Source organism: Notothenia rossii (assembly GCF_949606895.1).
Source record: "Notothenia rossii genome assembly, chromosome: 5".
NCBI lineage: Eukaryota > Metazoa > Chordata > Actinopteri > Perciformes > Nototheniidae > Notothenia > Notothenia rossii.
In genome coordinates this window covers 2,839,674-2,856,631 of record NC_136903.1, presented here as the reverse complement: position 1 = coordinate 2,856,631, position 16,958 = coordinate 2,839,674, and the positions used below count along the sequence as shown (strand labels likewise).

Here is a 16,958-nt window from a genome sequence, read left to right as displayed (position 1 = left end):
CTTCCTGGCTGGTCTACCTGCATGTGCCATCTGACCTCTGCAGCTCATCCAGAATACAGCGGCTCGTCTGGTCTTCAACCTTCCTAAATGTTCCCACACCACGCCGCTCCTCCGCTCCCTTCACTGGCTTCCAGTAACTGCTAGAATCCACTTCAAGACACTGATACTTGCGTACCATGCTGTGAATGGATCTGGCCCTTCCTACATCCAGGACATGGTTAAACCGTACACCCCAGCACGTGCACTCCGCTCTGCATCAGCCAAACAGCTCGCTGCACCCGCACTGCGAGGGGGACCCAAGTTCCCATCAGCAGAAACACGTGGGTTTGCTATCCTGGCTCCAAAATGGAGGAATGAGCTCCCCATTGAAATCAGGACAGCAGAAAGCTTACACATCTTCTTCAGACTGAAAACTCATCTCTTTGGACTCCACTTCCAGAGATAGAATTACTAACAAAGCACTTATATACTAATAAAGGGCTTGCTTATCTAAAGCCAGTTGAGTAGCACTTGAAATGTTTGGCTCGATGAAACCTGATGTACTTATATGATTCTGTTTTCTTCAAGGTTGTATCTTCCTGATCGAATGTACTTATTGTAAGTCGCTTTGGATAAAAGCGTCAGCTAAATGTAATGTAATGTAAACTTCCTCCTCCCTGAACAGACTGTTTGATAAGGGTTTTTATTGGAGAGAACTGACACGTGATTGTTGACTCACATTCAGGTCAGTCTTAGTTTATATTAGAACCAGATTCATTTGTATTCACACAGTTTTGGGGGCTTTGGACTTAGATGTAAACGAACTACAGCTCTGTGTCAGATTAACTGATGTTGATTCTGTTCAGTTCTATTCTTTGATATGTAGTTAAATCAAATGTATATTTATGTTGTAATATATCAAAATATATCCTAGGAACTTTAATATAATAATATAACAATAATAATCATGTGTTCCTGTCCTCCTTCAGTGTCTGCAGTGCTGCCGGCAGTCATGTTCAGGTAGAGAACAACCGGCTAAACGGCGCCCACCATGCGGAAACATCTGGAAAGGATCCGTTTCCGGGGCCAGAGACGGGACGAGTTCCTGGATCCGATTCTCCCAACACCTCCGACACAGAGAGCAACGAGGAGGTCGTGAGCAGACCTCGAGTCTCCGCCAGAGAGTCGGAGCAGCAGAGTGATGCTCAGGTACACTAACACACCAAATAGAGAGAAACTCCAGGGGATTTTAGCCTATATAGCACCACACTATAGGGAAGGCAAAATCACCAAAAACATTATAGTGCCTCTTTAATACTTCTTCCACTACTTGCACTCAGTCAGTCAGACAGTTAAATATCAGTAAGTCTTTATGTGCTCTTTTTTTTAAAGGTCAAAGTCAGTAGGCCATCTATCAACAGTCTTTCGAATCCCTCAAAAGTGCAAATACTCCGTTTTTAACTCAATCCATTCAGCACAGAAGCTACCTGAAACACACTACCAGTATAATTCAATGAACACACATTGAAATATAACACGTCATTTGACCTCATTCACACACAACTGAAGTATTCATAGACATATTTCTGTGTGTGGGGACGCACTATGAGATTGCAAATGTATTCACTGTTTCATTGCATTTTTTTTTTGCTCTGTGCAGACAGGTTGTTTTGAGTCTTTGCAAACACTGCCCTTATTTTAATCTCTTATTCCTTGAGCCAACTCCATATTAGAGAATGTGCTATTCAAGCATTGTGTCGCTGTTGTGTCTCGTCAAATGTGTTAGTTTGTTTATGTATTTTGTCTGTCATTTCCTGTTTGATTTTGTATTTACCTCTTGTCTTTCATTTCAGGCCCTGTTTTCTTCCTCCCCCTGTGTTTTTCCCGCCATCATCAGTGTCTGCCCCGCCCCCTGATTGTTTCCACCTGTTCCCACTCACCTCATGTTTAAATAGTCCTGTCTCTCCCCTGTCCTGTGTCAGTTCGTCTTGTTTGTTTCCTCGAATGGTCGTGCCAAGCCTCAGCTCTGAAAGGATTGCTTTTCACTCATGTCAGGTTTTGTTATTTTGTTTATTTTGTTGGCTTAAGTTTTTAATAATTCCTCCTTTTGTTATGCGAGTTTTTTCCTCCTTGTCAGCGACTTTTGTTATTTCCACCACCTACTCTGTTAAGAAGGATTACCTGAACCGTGAAAATAAATATACTTTTTTTATAAATGTAAGACTTTGTCTCTGGGTCGTGCATTTGGGTTCATCAGTGTGTGTCAAGGTCCTGACAGTCGCTAACCGATGAAGGTATGTCACCAATGGTTGAAAGTTTTGAAAGTTCTATCTTCTTTGATTCCTAACTAAATTATCATTAGATAATACCAGATTAAATGTGAATCCAATTTTTTTTTTAAATGGTCATATTGGTTACTTTTTTTTTTTACCTGTGGACTGCAAAATGTAATTTCACTCTTTTTTGAAAAAAAGTGTTTTTTCATATATCATCAATAGCCAGATTTATGGACTGATTATTCATGATTGCGTTAAGGATTATAACATTTATATCCCTAAAAAAACATGCAGAATATTTTATAATTAAAGGCTGCTGACAGTTTCTTTGGATTTATGTAGTGCTGCAAACCCATATCAAAACTCACTTCTGTAAAAACCTTTGACTCTAATAAGTCAACAATAAAACAAGAATTTGATCCTGGTTTTAACCGGTGTACACATGTCTATGCTGTTTCTGTATAAGTGAGCACATATTCAAACATAACATTTCAGAAAACGTGTGCTGTAATAAAAAACAAAGTCATGATGTAAGTGAACATTTTTAATTGTGATATTATTCACCATCCATCTCTTTAAAAATAATGACTGTGCATTTCAAATTATTAGCGCGAGTTTATAAACAGAGCATTATTAAAATAGACTTTACAAGCATATTTCATGCAATTTTGATATTTAATAAAACATTTATTTTTCCCACAGTCGGACAAGAAGTTTGCAGTCAGTTAGTCTCACCTGTACAGGCAGTGCTGGAGTGTGTTCAAAGTGAAGAATGAGATAATAATCATTTTGAAGCAGTCCAACCAGTCGGACCGCTCACACTGACACAGGCTATCAGACACTTATATTAGCATAATTTAGCATATACAGTAAACTAGGAGAAAGGGAAAAATAGTGAGCCTTGCTTTTTCCAAGAAATTACACATTTAAGTGTACTTAATATATCTGTACGAAAACTGAAATGTAAAAACAATTTGGCAACTTGTTTTGGTCCCAGCCCAGAAATAGCCCGACCCGTAATCTCCTGTTAAACGTCTTATTCATGTTTTTACTCCTGTTTTGGTATGGATTAAACAAACTGGATTTAGAGCTGCTGATAGGTGGATTTTGTTACATTTGGACAGGCTGGCTTTGTCTTCCCCTGTTTCCAGTCTTTATGCTAAACTAAGCTAACCAGTTGATGGCCTTATTTCTGACAAACATATACAGCAATCTTAATATTCTTTCTTGTTGGTGTCTATATACGCCGGGATCCAGAGTCATGGATGATCCTGTTGCTGTGGTTCTGAGTCCTGGATCGCGAGCCCTGAATCTTGAGTCGTGGCTGTGCCTGTTGCTGTGGTCCTGGATCATAAGTCCTGCATGGATATCCTCGTGGATTCATCTTCCTATTATACACACATGCATTTCCAAACATTTGGACTACCTATGTTGCAAATGTATTATCTTTTCAATTTACACACGGCATCTGTTCTGTCATTCTAATGACTGACATCTATCTCCTTGACTGCAATATCCTTAGTGGCCTCTAGGGACAGGCAAGTACCTTCCTAGTAAAACGTCTGTTAGGCTTCCGTTCTGCCATTTGGTTTGAGAGCCGCATGGGGAGCAGGTTCCTGACTCTATCGGTCTCCATCTGGTTATTTTCACCCTTGAGAAGGCATAATCTGTGAGTACATTTATTTAGGGAAACATTTTGCATAATTTGCTACTTATATTTTTGCATCTCATGTAACATTTATCTAAATTGAGCATATGTAGTTAAACCATGTATGTAATTGCTACATGAGTAGTAATTTTCCCTTATTGGATGTTGGAGTGCATTTGGTTTATTTTTGGGGAAAAGTTCATCGTATTTTGTTGTTAGATATTTATACATGTCTTTGTTTGTATCATTTCAGTTTCACACCGCTCCCAAACGTCAGCTCCTGTCTCGGTCATTTTTGGGAGAGTGTTTAGCTCCCTGCATAGCCATGCATCTGCATGCGTGGTGAGGGCAGAAGAGCATCTATTGCACGTCTGTCCGTCCTGGGAGAGGGATCCCTCCTCTGTTGCTCTCCCTGAGGTTTCTCCCATGCTCCCCTTTAAACTGTGGGTTTTCTCTGGAAGTGTTTCCTTGTACGATGTGAGGCTCTAAGGACAGAGGGTGTCATATTGTCATACTGATATTCTGTACAAACTGTGAAGTCCACTGAGACAAATGTAACATTTGCGATATTGGGCTATATAAATAAAGATTGATTGAATATCTATGATCAGCTGATCCAAGAGGTTTTGCAATGGGTTATAAAGCCTGAAAAGAACCAAAGCTTTCAGACAAATGTAGTGAGGTAGAAATATACAAATGGAAATAGTCAAGTATATATTTTTAAGCTACTTTACTTAAGTTGAGAACTAGTGAAAACTGTACTTCAGTTAAAACATTTGTAAAAAAGACATAACGTTTATTCTTTCTTTTATTTGCTCTGTCGACTTTAAAAAAATAAAATTAACATCACACAACAGACAGCTGAGATGTAATGTTTTCATTTCCCTCGTTTCTTAAACAAACTGCAGCGTAATGTTTTATGATCAGATATTGTTGATTCTCCAAGTGTCGTGTTCTTTTATTCCAGGAAAGACAAACAACTTCTAAGTTAAACTATTTATTAAAAGAGAGCAAAATATATATATTTCACTTGGCCAAGGACTCCGTCAGGTCATAGAAATCACAGGCAGCAAAGCTGTAATCTGTAACTACTATACAAAAAGCCTTGAACCTCGTGCGCACATACATTTTATTATTCAGGGCACTGCCCGTACATTTATGATTGGTTGAGACTAGAAGGGGAGGACCATGGTTTAGACTTTGGCCTCCCTTGTTGGTGCACAGACTTAGACAAAGTCTCTTGCCATCACAAACTCCAATCAGCATGCCGGTAAAGGTTCCCTCCCTACTCTAGTCACGCTATCCTACGTAATTTTTTTTGCTAAAGCTTCTTCAATAGATATTGGGAATCTTCTATTATACTAGTTCCCAGTTATGCGTAGGCGTGGAGCTCACACACTGTTCAAGGCCAGGGCGATCTCCTGTTCTCAATAACTCTTTGTCTCTACAGTGTCTGCACCTGGGGCCGTATTCACAAAGCATTTTATCTTACCGCTAGGAGTGCTCCTAACTCGCGCTAAAACATTTTACGTAGGAGTTTTTTCTTGAAAGTTATTCACAAAGCCGCTGAGACCTACTCATACTAAGGATAAATCACTAAGAGTGAACTAAGAGTGACGCGCCATTGCTATGGATGACGTCGATTCTCGTGCATGAGTTTAGAAGCGGTCAGTACGGTGATTGGTTGTTCAGAGCAGGCGGTCTCGGTGAAACTCATCCGCAACATCCCACAAACGAGCCCACTAAATCACAGAAAAACAAGGAAATAGCCGAGGCTAGAAATGTATTCCTATCAAATAGTTATGGACAGTGCAGTTAGCAGAATACACGCATGATGACAAGTTTGTGCAGACCACGATAATGACGTTGTATATGCACGTTAAAGAGAGAGAGCAAACAATACAAATACTTAAATTGCATTAAATCAAGGAGGCAATTAAAAGCACCCTGCAAACTATTATCCAATGAGCATAATTCCAGCACTTAAACACTTTCAATAACAGCCCATACCACCATTCAAGTCCCCCTATCATGATGAATGAAAACAATCTGCGTGTTGATGGAATGTACTTTCTTTCTATTGACGAACACGTCCTCATCTTTTGATGGCGCAATTATTTTTATGTGCGTCCCGTCGATAGCACCGACCGCACCGGGCATACCTGCAATTGCCATGAAGTTGTCTTTGATCCTGTGTAGTTGTTGATTGTCCAAAGGAAACCGGATAAACTGTTGGATGATATGTGGTCTAGAGAGCGCGTTGATGGTTTGGTTTATGGCACGGCTGACTGATGGTTGCGATATTCCTAAATCGTCGCCATTGCAAAGTTGCATTTTCCCTGTTGCTAAATATCGTAGTGTTGCCAAACATTTTATTTCCGGACTAATCGGGTTATTCCTGTTAGTCGGGGATGTTATTACATCCCGCACTAATTCCACAACAAGTTTGATACCCTCACGATTTAGCCTATATCTCTTGATCAATTCACAGTCTTCCATTGTCTCCAAAACATTTCGTCTAGCAGCCATTTTCAGATTCTTTGTGAATAGGTCTTACTGAGTTAGGAGTCCTCTCGAGGACTTTTAAGCTCTCCTAAACTTAGGTGCTACTTTTAGGCCTAAAATACTTTGTGAATTGCTCTTAGTGAATACAATTAGGAGTCCTAAATTTAAGACTGACACGCCCATTATGTTTAGGAGTTTCTCCTAAATTCGCCAGTTAGGAGCTACTTTTAGCCCTAAGATCCTTTGTGAATACGGCCCCAGGTGTATATCAGTATGTAGTGTCTCTACTTTAAAGAGTCCTCCCCTGCTGATGTTCAGGTGTATATCAGTATATAGTGTCTCTACTTTAAAGAGTCCTCCCCTGCTGATGTTCAGGTGTATATCAGTATATAGTGTCACTACTTTAAAGAGTCCTCTCCTGCTGACGTTTAGGTGTATATCAGTATGTAGTGTCTCTACTTTAAAGAGTCCTCTCCTGCTGACGTTCAGGTGTATATCAGTATGTAGTGTCTCTACTTTAAAGAGTCCTCTCCTGCTGATGTTCAGGTGTATATCAGTATGTAGTGTCTTTACTTTAAAGAGTCCTCTCCTGCTGATGTTCAGGTGTATATCAGTATGTAGTGTCTCTACTTTAAAGAGTCCTCTCCTGCTGATGTTCAGGTGTATATCAGTATGTAGTGTCTCTACATGTCTCCGTGCTTTAATGTTCAAAAAGTTCTTTATTTTTCTAATACTGCCTGTGCTGCAGCATCTGGTTTCACCCTCTGTCTGAAACCAGAGTGTAGCATTTGTTGGAGTGCATGTTAGGAAAAAAGTGCTTATGAAAAATACGTGATATTTTTTTACATTTACAAATAAAGATGAATGAACCTGTGTCTTTGGTATTGAGGCGAGTGCTGGGGAAATGTGGCATAGGTGGGAGCAATCAGACTTAGATTTCAATGTGCTCGTGTATTAATGTTATCATCTTCAGCATCAGTCTGTAGTTATTTATTGAGAGCATGTATTCATATGACCACAGTTTGTAATGAACTCCTCTAAAGGTCGTCCTCAGATGTCCCTCATGATGTAGCACAGTGTTCAAATCAGCTGTTCACACACCCCAAAACCTTATAGACAACATTATGGCACACTTCCTACTAGGGATGTCCCGATCACCTTTTTTTGCTCCCGATCCGATTCCGATCATTTGATTTTGCAATTTGCCGATACCGATTTTTCCCGATCCGATCTTTATGCAATGCATTAAGAGAAAAAAAAGAAAAAAGGCCTTCAAGTTGTCCCTTAAGGTTATTTTTTTATTTAAATTGGATATTCTATCCAACATGGATATAGCTTCTTTCTTTCACAGCAGCATTGGATCAGTTCAGTTGTGCAGCATTGGATCAAAACAAAATAAAGCTTATCAGTACTCGTTAGCTTACTGCTACAATTAGACACTGCGCCCACTCTGTTGCCAGATTTGAGAGAAATAAGCAGGTCTATGAAAACAAGCCCCAAAGAAGCAACACATACATGATGTTGTGTAATTTGAAACCAAAACTAAGGCCTCAGGATGACTTTAAGACTTGAAAATGGTCATTTTTGTTTTGTAACATTGAATACAAAATAAAAAAAATCCCGATCCCCGATTTTTTTTCTCCCGATTCCGATCTTTTGAAAATCACGTGATCGGCTCCGATCCCCGATCACGTGATCGGATCGGGACATCTCTACTTCCTACTACACTATCTCACCTGTGAAGAGGTATGTTCAGCTCACCTGAGAACAGCTCATGGTGTTCTTCTTCATATTATTTGGTGCCGTTTTAATAAAATCAGCTGTTTTTTTCTCTTTTTTTTACACAACAAGCAAAAACAAAACAAAAATCATCAGACATTAATTTGACTTTGTTTATTCCAAAGAAAAGAGATAATTATTATTTTTGAGACTTATTCATAAAATGGTCTTCAGTTGTGTGAGCCAATATGCAACATTTCCTATATAATCTATGATTACACAATACAAGTGATAGATTTAGCATCAAGACATGGAAAGTACAAAAGCTTCTCATTTTGAATGTGTTGCTCTCTAGATGATTTCAAAGGCAGGTTATAGAGTTTTTAGAATTCATCAGATCGTTTCAATATCTGTAGTCAAATTGGTTTGCTGTTTTAGTAGCAACGAAAACATTTAAAGAAAAAAATGCATTGATCACAATCTGATAATAAAGTATAAACAACGCCCATCCCATAAAACACATTTATTTCTAACATTAAATGATATTGAACCTGATTTCAAATCAAAGGGTTGTTCTACTCAGTGTGTTTGACAGGAGAGATGATCAGAGGGGCAGAGTTTTTACCACCATTGTTGTTATAAGGACTAAAGTATGGGTAGAGTTTCTCTTTGAAGCAGCAGCCAGTGAAGGAGTAGATCAGAGCTGCAGCATCAACATCATAAAAGGAGACAAGACCCTCCTCATAATCCACAAACATCCCCACCTTCTGAGGCTGAGACTTCAGAGAGAGACCGACTGAAGGACCAGCAAGAGCTTTGTACTCATTTTCATTCCTCAACACTATCGTCCAGTAACCTTTCTGAGGAGACGCTTTGATCTTTCCCTTCCTGTTGATCGACTCTCTGGCCACTCCTAGATCCCACTTAGTCTTTCCTTTAACCTGAACCTCGCAATAAAATCTTCCTGAAGAGAAACTCTGCTTTGCTAAGACACAAGCACAAGAATCAAATCTCTCTGGATTGTCTGGGAGATTCTTCTTCACATCACCATGTTTAACTTGTTTTCCATCATCAGACAGGATGAGTGCAGGATGTGCTGTATCAGGATCAAGAGTCACCTCCACCTCAGACTGCTGGACCCTCTTCAACTCCACCTCAAGCAGCTTCTTCATCTGTTTCCTGAGCGTCTCCTCCAGCTGAGTCACAGCTCTCCTCACAGTCCCCTCATATGAAGGTGGACGGACCCTGACTTCTGTCCAGTTCTTGGTGGGTGGAGCAGCGTTCAGGGACGTGAAGCTTTGGAGGAGGTGGAGCTGGTCTTCAGAGCGTGAGAGCTGCTCCACCTCAGAGCTTCTCTTCTTCAGCTTAGAGACTTCCTGTTCCAGCTCTTTGATGAAGCCTTCAGCCTGTTCCTCTGTCTCTCTCTGCTTCTCTTTGATGGTGTCCATGAGCTCGGCCTGGCTTCTCTCAACAGACTCCTTCAGAGCGGTGAAGACCTGAACACCATCTGCTATCTCTCTGTCTGCTCGTTCCTTACTGAGCTCCACTGAGCGGTTCATCTCCTGAATCTTCAGTCGTCTCTTCTGGATCATCTGCTGGATTTCAGCCTCTGTCTTCCCCAGCTCAGCCTTCTTTCCTTCATATCCTTCTTTCAGAGGAACTACATCATGTGTCTTGTGCTCTGAATAGGTGCAGTGGATGCAGACACACACCTGGTCGGTCTTACAGAACAGCTCCAGCAGTTTATCGTGCTTCACACACATCCTGCTTTCCAGGTTCTCCTCAGGGTCGATCAGCTGATGTTTCTTCAGGCCTGCTCTTGTCAGGTGAGGCTCCAGGTGAGTCTCACAGTAGGACTCCAGACACACCAGGCAGGACTTCAGGGCCTTCAGTCTGGTTCCAGTGCAGGCGTCACAGGGAACTTCTGCTGGTTTGACAATGTGTTGCTCTGAGCTGCTGCTGCTGGCTTTCTGTTGAGCTGACTGTCTGAACTGAGCAGCCATCTCAGAGATTAAAGTGTTGACATGCAGCTCAGGCTTTATGTTGAACACCTCTTTACAGTAAGGACACTGATAAGGGACATTTCTACCCCAGTGTTGAGAGATGCAGGCTTTACAGAAGTTGTGTCCACATGGTGTGCCGACTGGATCAGTGAACACATCCAGACAGATGGAGTACAGAAACTGATCTTCAGTCAGCAGACAGCTGGCAGCAGACATGTCTACACTCTGAGGACAAAACGTGTGAAGAAACACAACTTAATGACATATTGTTTATTTGCCATGTCTATTTGAGTCCTATTACGAACGTGAAAATGTTAACAAGCCCAACGTCTAATGTTAGAAATGTATAGTAAAGTTCCCCAGCACATAGAGACTGCAGGATGCTAACTTTTCGGGCAATTTGCACAATTAGCACAAGTTATGTTATTAGCATGAATCAGCTCTATCTACCAGGGGGTTAAAGATGGCTCAAACGTGCAGTTCAGATGTTGTAGACGTAGAACAAACAACCAAAAACATTGTTTTTCAAAAAAGTCACTTGTTAATATTATAAATCAAATCTGGAAAATCATAGCAGCATTTAGTTTAAACTCTAAAAAACACAATGTGCAAGCTCTATTCATTTTGGGGGATTTTGCTATTGTTGAACAGAGGAGTGAATCCTCCTTGCTGAGCATCACTGAAGTTAATAGTTTACAGTAAAGTTATCAGCTGTATAAAGGCCGAGAGCAGTTATTACAGAAACAGTGCGGCTGAGAAAGAAGGGTTCAAAGCTCAAGGCTGCTCACCACAGTGTGTCACAATCATATAAGAAGAAATGTGTAAATGTCATGCTTTTTATAAGTAATTCCAAAAACGTGTAACATAACACCAGATACCTTGCTTTGGAGAGTCCAGAACAAATCTAATATTTAGATACTACTTTGTTTAATACAGTCATTTATAAAGATGTTTTCAAATACAGGAAATATGAAAATAAGTTTAAGCTAATGCTAGCTTTGGCTGTATTCTGTCTAACCTTCCTTACCCAGAGTTTACATTGTATTTTTGGATGTTGCTAATATCTTAACCGACACATTTATATCGTATAATATTCTTTATCTGGTCAAATGGATGTAATAGTCAGATTCTGATTTTAATCTAACTGTGACTAAATATTAAGTGATGTGTCTGTAGTGCACTCACCAGAGTTTGCAGAGATCCTGCTGAGTTGAAAAGAGCTACTGAGTCGAGTGTTTCTTCAGAGAAACAGAGACACTGCTGCTCTGCTGTCGCTCCGACAAACTTCAGCTTTCATTTCTGGGAAATTGAAACTCTTCTCTTCCCGTGTGGTCCCACGTCTCAGTGGCTGTTTTCCAAGAGGAAGTGGAGGAAGAACTGTTGAGACTTGTTATTTAACTTTGTGATGATGCATTTTACAACTGATCCAAGAGGCTTTCAAACAGTGTATTGAGCATAAGTAGGAATATTTTATCAATGCATTTCTCATTCCGCTTTATTTCACAACAGTTTTACAGGCTGTGTGTTATGGTCCCTGTTTAAGAGCAGCTGGTGAAACACATCCTCCTCCCTGAACAGACTGTTTGATAAGGGTTTTTATTGGAGGGAACTGACACGTGATTGTTGACTCACATTCAGGTCAGTCTGAGTTTATATTGGAACCAGATTAATTTGTATTCACCTCTAGTTTTGGGGGTTTTGGACTTAGATGTAAACGAACTACAGCTCTGTGTCAGATTAACTGATGTTGATTCTGTTCAGTTATATTTTTTTGATGTTCAACTTCCTCGAATTGTAGCTTTCAAGTACTTTGCTATAGAACTTGAAGTGAACCACATCACCCATGTCTTTAACATAAAGTTATATTGTGAAGTCCGCCATGTTTTTAACCTTGCTAATAAAACCAAATTATTGTAAATTGTGTCAATGAATGACAAACCACACGTTAAATAGTAATGGTGTTATGTATTATAAGCTCTTTACAAAACTACAATTTCCAAAAGCCCAAAGAACCGAAAACAGAATTGATCATCAGATTCCACATCTCTTCCTCTGTTGAGATCCCTCGTGGCAGGAACAGTGTTAGCAAACAGGTTGAGGTGTATGGGTAACGACAGAGCCCGGTCTCCAGCTCATAGAATTGGATCTCGGGTTGTTGTGGAAATCCAAGGGGGGGGGGGGGGGGCACTGAATCGGCACCAGTAGCAAATGGCAGGACGTCCTTACAAGTGAAAGAAGTCTGGTGTTCTATAGATTAAACAAAACAATAATGGAAAAATACATTTGCATTTAACCATTGAACGTGCAAGAATTGTCACATGCACAAAGATTGGTACACCAGGATATGTTTTGTTCAAAACTGTTAAGTACGAAGTTCACAGAGACAAAATAAAATAAATGTAATCCGTGACTCTCACAGTATCTGCGCGCAGAGAGTTGTGTTTTGTAGGACACACACACCAGGGTTCCTGCAGGTTTCACCAACTCAAATGTAAGACTTTTTAAGACCACTTTGAATAGAATTTAAGACCTATTTCACGTCAAGAAAGTATGAAGGAAGATTGCTACGAAAGAAGAAGCACGTCCCATAATTACTTACAAAGTACATTTAATCATGTTCAACATAAGAACGATGTCTGAACATAACATAAAGCATAACAAAAAAGAACTCCCTAACCGTGAAAGTGTGTCTCTGTATGTTTGTGTCTGTGTGTCTGTCTGAGTATGTGTGTGTGTGTGTGTGTGTGTGTGTGTGTGTGTGTGTGTGTGTGTGTGTGTGTCTCTGTATGTTTGTGTCTGTGTGTGTGTGTGTGTGTGTGTGTGTGTGTGTGTGTGTGTGTGTGTGTGTGTGTGTGTGTGTGTGTGTGTGTGTGTGTGTGTGTGTGTGTGTGTGTGTGTGTGTGTGTCATGAGCTATTTTCTGAGCTCTGCTCCCTTGGCTACAATCTCTTTTTCGATGATCTCAAGCTCAGTCAACTTCTCCTTGAAGCCCCTCCTCAGAAGGTTTGACTTGGAGATGAGCATAGCCATCTTGCTGCCAGCCTTGCCCTCAGCCTCTTCTGCAAACCTGTCTGCATCTCTGGCCAGACCTTCAGACACCTCTAGGATGCTTTTCTTTCTCCGTTTGAGTTCCTCCAGGTGGTCCTCTTCAGCCTTTCTCTTCCGACTCCTTCTTCCTTCTCTCTTGATCGAGGTGGATACGGTACCTGGACCTGGCTGATGACACAGTATTCAGGAGCTGCCTGGTGAGTGGGACCTGCGTAACACCTCCGTGTAGAGTAGTCTGCGCAACAAAAGTGTCCTGCTGCATATTGTAGGTCTCCACTTCCTTTTTCACAGAAAAGCCCCTCTCCACAGAGGCTGACCATGGGGCAAGATGAGCAGCTTTTGGCAAAAAGCCCAGAGCTCAGGATAGGTGTTGCCGAGGAAATCACGCAAGAAGATGTCCAGCCTCTTTTGCATGGGCTGGAGGGAGAAACTCCTCACTTCTGCTCTCAAGGGACAGGAAGGCCTCAAACTGTTGAAGAATGACATCACCTATAACAAAGCTGATGAAAGAGAAAAGTGGAGAATAATATATTGATAAATCATTATATCAACAATCAGACCTATTCTGGTTATAATGGTGAACAAAACTGAAACTGCATCTGGTTACAATAGTGTACAATTTGTCAACTTATTCCAGAACTTTTCCTCCCAGCAGAAACTCCTCCTGTCAGCTGTTTGTCCTGCAGAAACCTCTGAACAAGACATTTGATCCGTCTCTTGCATCTGTCTGGGTCTCTGTACAGGACAGAGGGGTCCAGACATGCCATCGGCCTAACTGTTGGATATTTGAGAGGGCTCTTCTCCTGCACTTTTCTGACGATATTTGATGATCCCTGCATGCAGTCCCTCCTAAACTCAAGGACCGTGAGCTCTACACCTTTGGTGCTCTGGAGAGGGGGGTGATAATAAGCCAATAATAAGCTGTAAATAGTACATAGAACTAAATTACACTTGCTGCTTGCATCCTGACCAGTGGCGACTGGTCATTAGGGGCAAGTGGGACACAGCCCCACCTAGTGTCAGCAGAAAGTATTACAAATAATGATTAGAAAAAATATATATATATAAAATATATTTTAAGATCTTGTTTAATCATCTGATTCGTCTGTACATTGCTGTTTTAGTCTGTGTTCTTCTAATTAGTGTCTACAGTGTGTGCCTATTGAGCTGTTTAGAGCCATGTGGGACAAAACCCGATCCTGCCCTCCCTCTCATTGGCTGTAAGTACGTGTGCTGCGAAAAATGTGGTGTGTGAAGAGGAGGAGAGAGACGCGTCCTAAAACCAGGAAGTAAGCTGCGCATGGGTTCACTCCACAAAAAAGCAATGAGATTTCTCCATAGGATTTTAGAAAATAGCTCCAAAAAGATCTGTGGGAGACGTACCTGTTAGATAAATGCAGGTTTTGTTCAGCCGGATAATATCCACATGTCTACCCTACTTTTATAATTTTGGAATCATAAATCTATCGACTAGATTTATGATAGACTTTTGAAACTACAAGAAGATAAGGAGGACTTTTACAAAAAAGTAATAGATGTTTGTCCAGAAGGATAGCCAAATGGACTTCATCTTCAAGTCAAGGTAAGACCGCAATTTTATTGAAAATGGGATCTTACTAAGAAAGAACAATTCAATATTTAAATGATAAAATTACATTTGTTGGGTATCCTTTTGTTGAACTGTCTGTTTAAAATTAATCGAAGCATCAGACTAAAAAAAGCTTTTGAAAATAATGTTATATTTTGATTTGGGTCAAAATATAATATTTGTAAACCTGAAGAGTCAGAGCCTCACCAGCCATGAGCCTCACTGCAGAAGCTTATATATACACCCAAGTGTGTTGTGCCCCACCACTTTTGTACATATAAAAACGCCACTGATCCTGACCATAATTTGAAAAATGATCTTCTCATATTATCGCACTACCTTGAGGATTGACTCATCACCTAAGCCGATGTCAATGTCCTGTGGATGGAGCCAGTTGTTCTTGTCTGCAACATCTAGTCTGGTCAGCTGCAGTGTTGTGATGTCCTGAAGGAGCTCTCTCTTAGTAAAGCGTCTTAGTAGACTGTCAACAGAAACAAAACAATAAATGCAAGTCCCCTGAATCCACATTTACCATACAGTGACTAGTGTTTCTCTAGGACATCTACATAGCTCATTTAAGAAACGTATAAATCATTAACTTGATCAACTTAGCCTAAGTCTTTGCCGAGGAATGACATCACTGGCTCATCTGTTTGGTACTTCTTCAAAAAGGGATTGAAGGTCCTGGCAAGAGCCATGTAGTACTGCAGTTTGTCCAAGATGAGCGGGTCCTTCAGGGCTGCTGCGATGGTGCCGAAGGATGCTGTTCCAGGGTTTGGGAGTTTCTTGGTTCTCACTGCATCCATGTGCTGGAGCAGAGATGGCCAGACCGCAAGAGCCCTCTCCACCACAGGCAGATTTTCAACCCAGCGGTGACCACAGAACGACATTTCCCTCAGCAGCTTGTCCAGCTGCCACACGGTGAAGCCACGTTTGAAAGCATTGTGTGGAGTCCACAGCTCCCCACGACAACAAGCTAAGCACCACCATACTGTTCCGCATGCTCTCGATGGAGAAGTTTGAATAACTTTCAGTTTCCATTGAGATGGACACCAGGCTCCTCAGTTCAAGTTGGTCTACACACTCCTGAGAAATAAAACTGAACCACTGAATCATATATCTCAGTATGTTAGGCTATACAAATAAACTTGAACCTTTACACTTGTTTGAATTAAGTTGTGCGAGTTTATTGTTATGTATGCTATTGTATCTAGTATTGTGTTGATAAGCAATGGGAATAGTAGGCTAACTTACATTGTTGGTGTTCAATATAATACAAGATAGTACTTTATCTTAAAAAAAAAGAATCCCGATTTGGGAAATGTTTGTGTTGCAGCATAAAAGACATGGCATTGGCAGGAATATGAAACTGAAAATATAAATGTAGTTTTATTCCAAGAGAAACTTTGGAGCAGACTTCTCTGCCAGCCAGAGGTGGTTTGTTATAGAGAGTTATTGCATAGAGTTGTTATAGAGAGTTATTGCATAGAGTGGTTATAGAGAGTTATTGCATAGAGTTGTTATAGAGAGTTATTGCATAGAGTTGTTATAGAGAGTTATTGCATAGAGTTGTTATAGAGAGTTATTGCATAGAGTTGTTATAGAGAGTTATTGCATAGAGTTGTTCTAGAGAGTTATTGCATAGAGTTGTTCTAGAGAGTTATTGCATAGAGTTGTTATAGAGAGTTATTGCATAGAGTTGTTATAGAGAGTTATTGCATAGAGTTGTTCTAGAGAGTTATTGCATAGAGTTGTTATAGAGATTTATTGCATAGAGTTGTTATAGAGAGTTATTGCATAGAGTTGTTCTAGAGAGTTATTGCATAGAGTTGTTATAGAGATTTATTGCATAGAGTTGTTATAGAGATTGCTGTGGGCAGGAATATTTCCTGTATCCGTCCTAATATGCAACTGTTTGCAACATAACAGATCACCCAGCATTGCTAATGAAAGATATCTACGAATGTGAGTCTAATACTTACTACATGTATATAAACATTTAATTGTCAAATGATGACTTACTTTGACCTGTTCCAGCAAGTCCTTCGCTTTTGCATGTCCCATAAACTGGGAACCCAGGTACCGCGAATGAACTTGCTCCTCCTCCCAGAAACGTACGTGCAGGTCCAGCTGCTTGTTTTTGGTGGTTTGGTTCAAACTTTCATCGAACATCAGAACGAACGGACCGTTGTT

The 16,958-nt window shown here is 40.5% G+C and overlaps 2 protein-coding genes across 3 annotated transcripts in view; one reads left to right on the top strand and one right to left on the bottom strand.

Moving 5' to 3' along the window:
- Positions 1-16,958, top strand: part of LOC307040153 (uncharacterized protein) — a 161,292-nt gene that overhangs the window by 38,329 nt on the left and 106,005 nt on the right. The window contains exons 2-3 of one of the 2 annotated variants that reach the window (XM_079682747.1): positions 969-1,188; positions 1,833-2,273. In XM_079682747.1, the coding sequence (XP_079538873.1) occupies positions 969-1,188; positions 1,833-1,895 (283 nt within the window). In that variant the 3' untranslated portion in view covers positions 1,896-2,273. The remainder of the gene's footprint in view (positions 1-968; positions 1,189-1,832; positions 2,274-16,958) is intronic. The other variant, XM_079682746.1, reaches the window with a different exon arrangement.
- On the bottom strand, positions 8,287-11,641 carry LOC307040137 (E3 ubiquitin-protein ligase TRIM21-like). Its single transcript, XM_079682717.1, has 2 exons — positions 11,316-11,641; positions 8,287-10,355 (listed from the first exon to the last, which is right to left on the bottom strand). Exon 2 carries the CDS (start codon positions 10,344-10,346, stop codon positions 8,703-8,705), a length of 1,644 nt encoding a protein of 547 aa, XP_079538843.1. The 5' UTR covers positions 10,347-10,355; positions 11,316-11,641; the 3' UTR covers positions 8,287-8,702.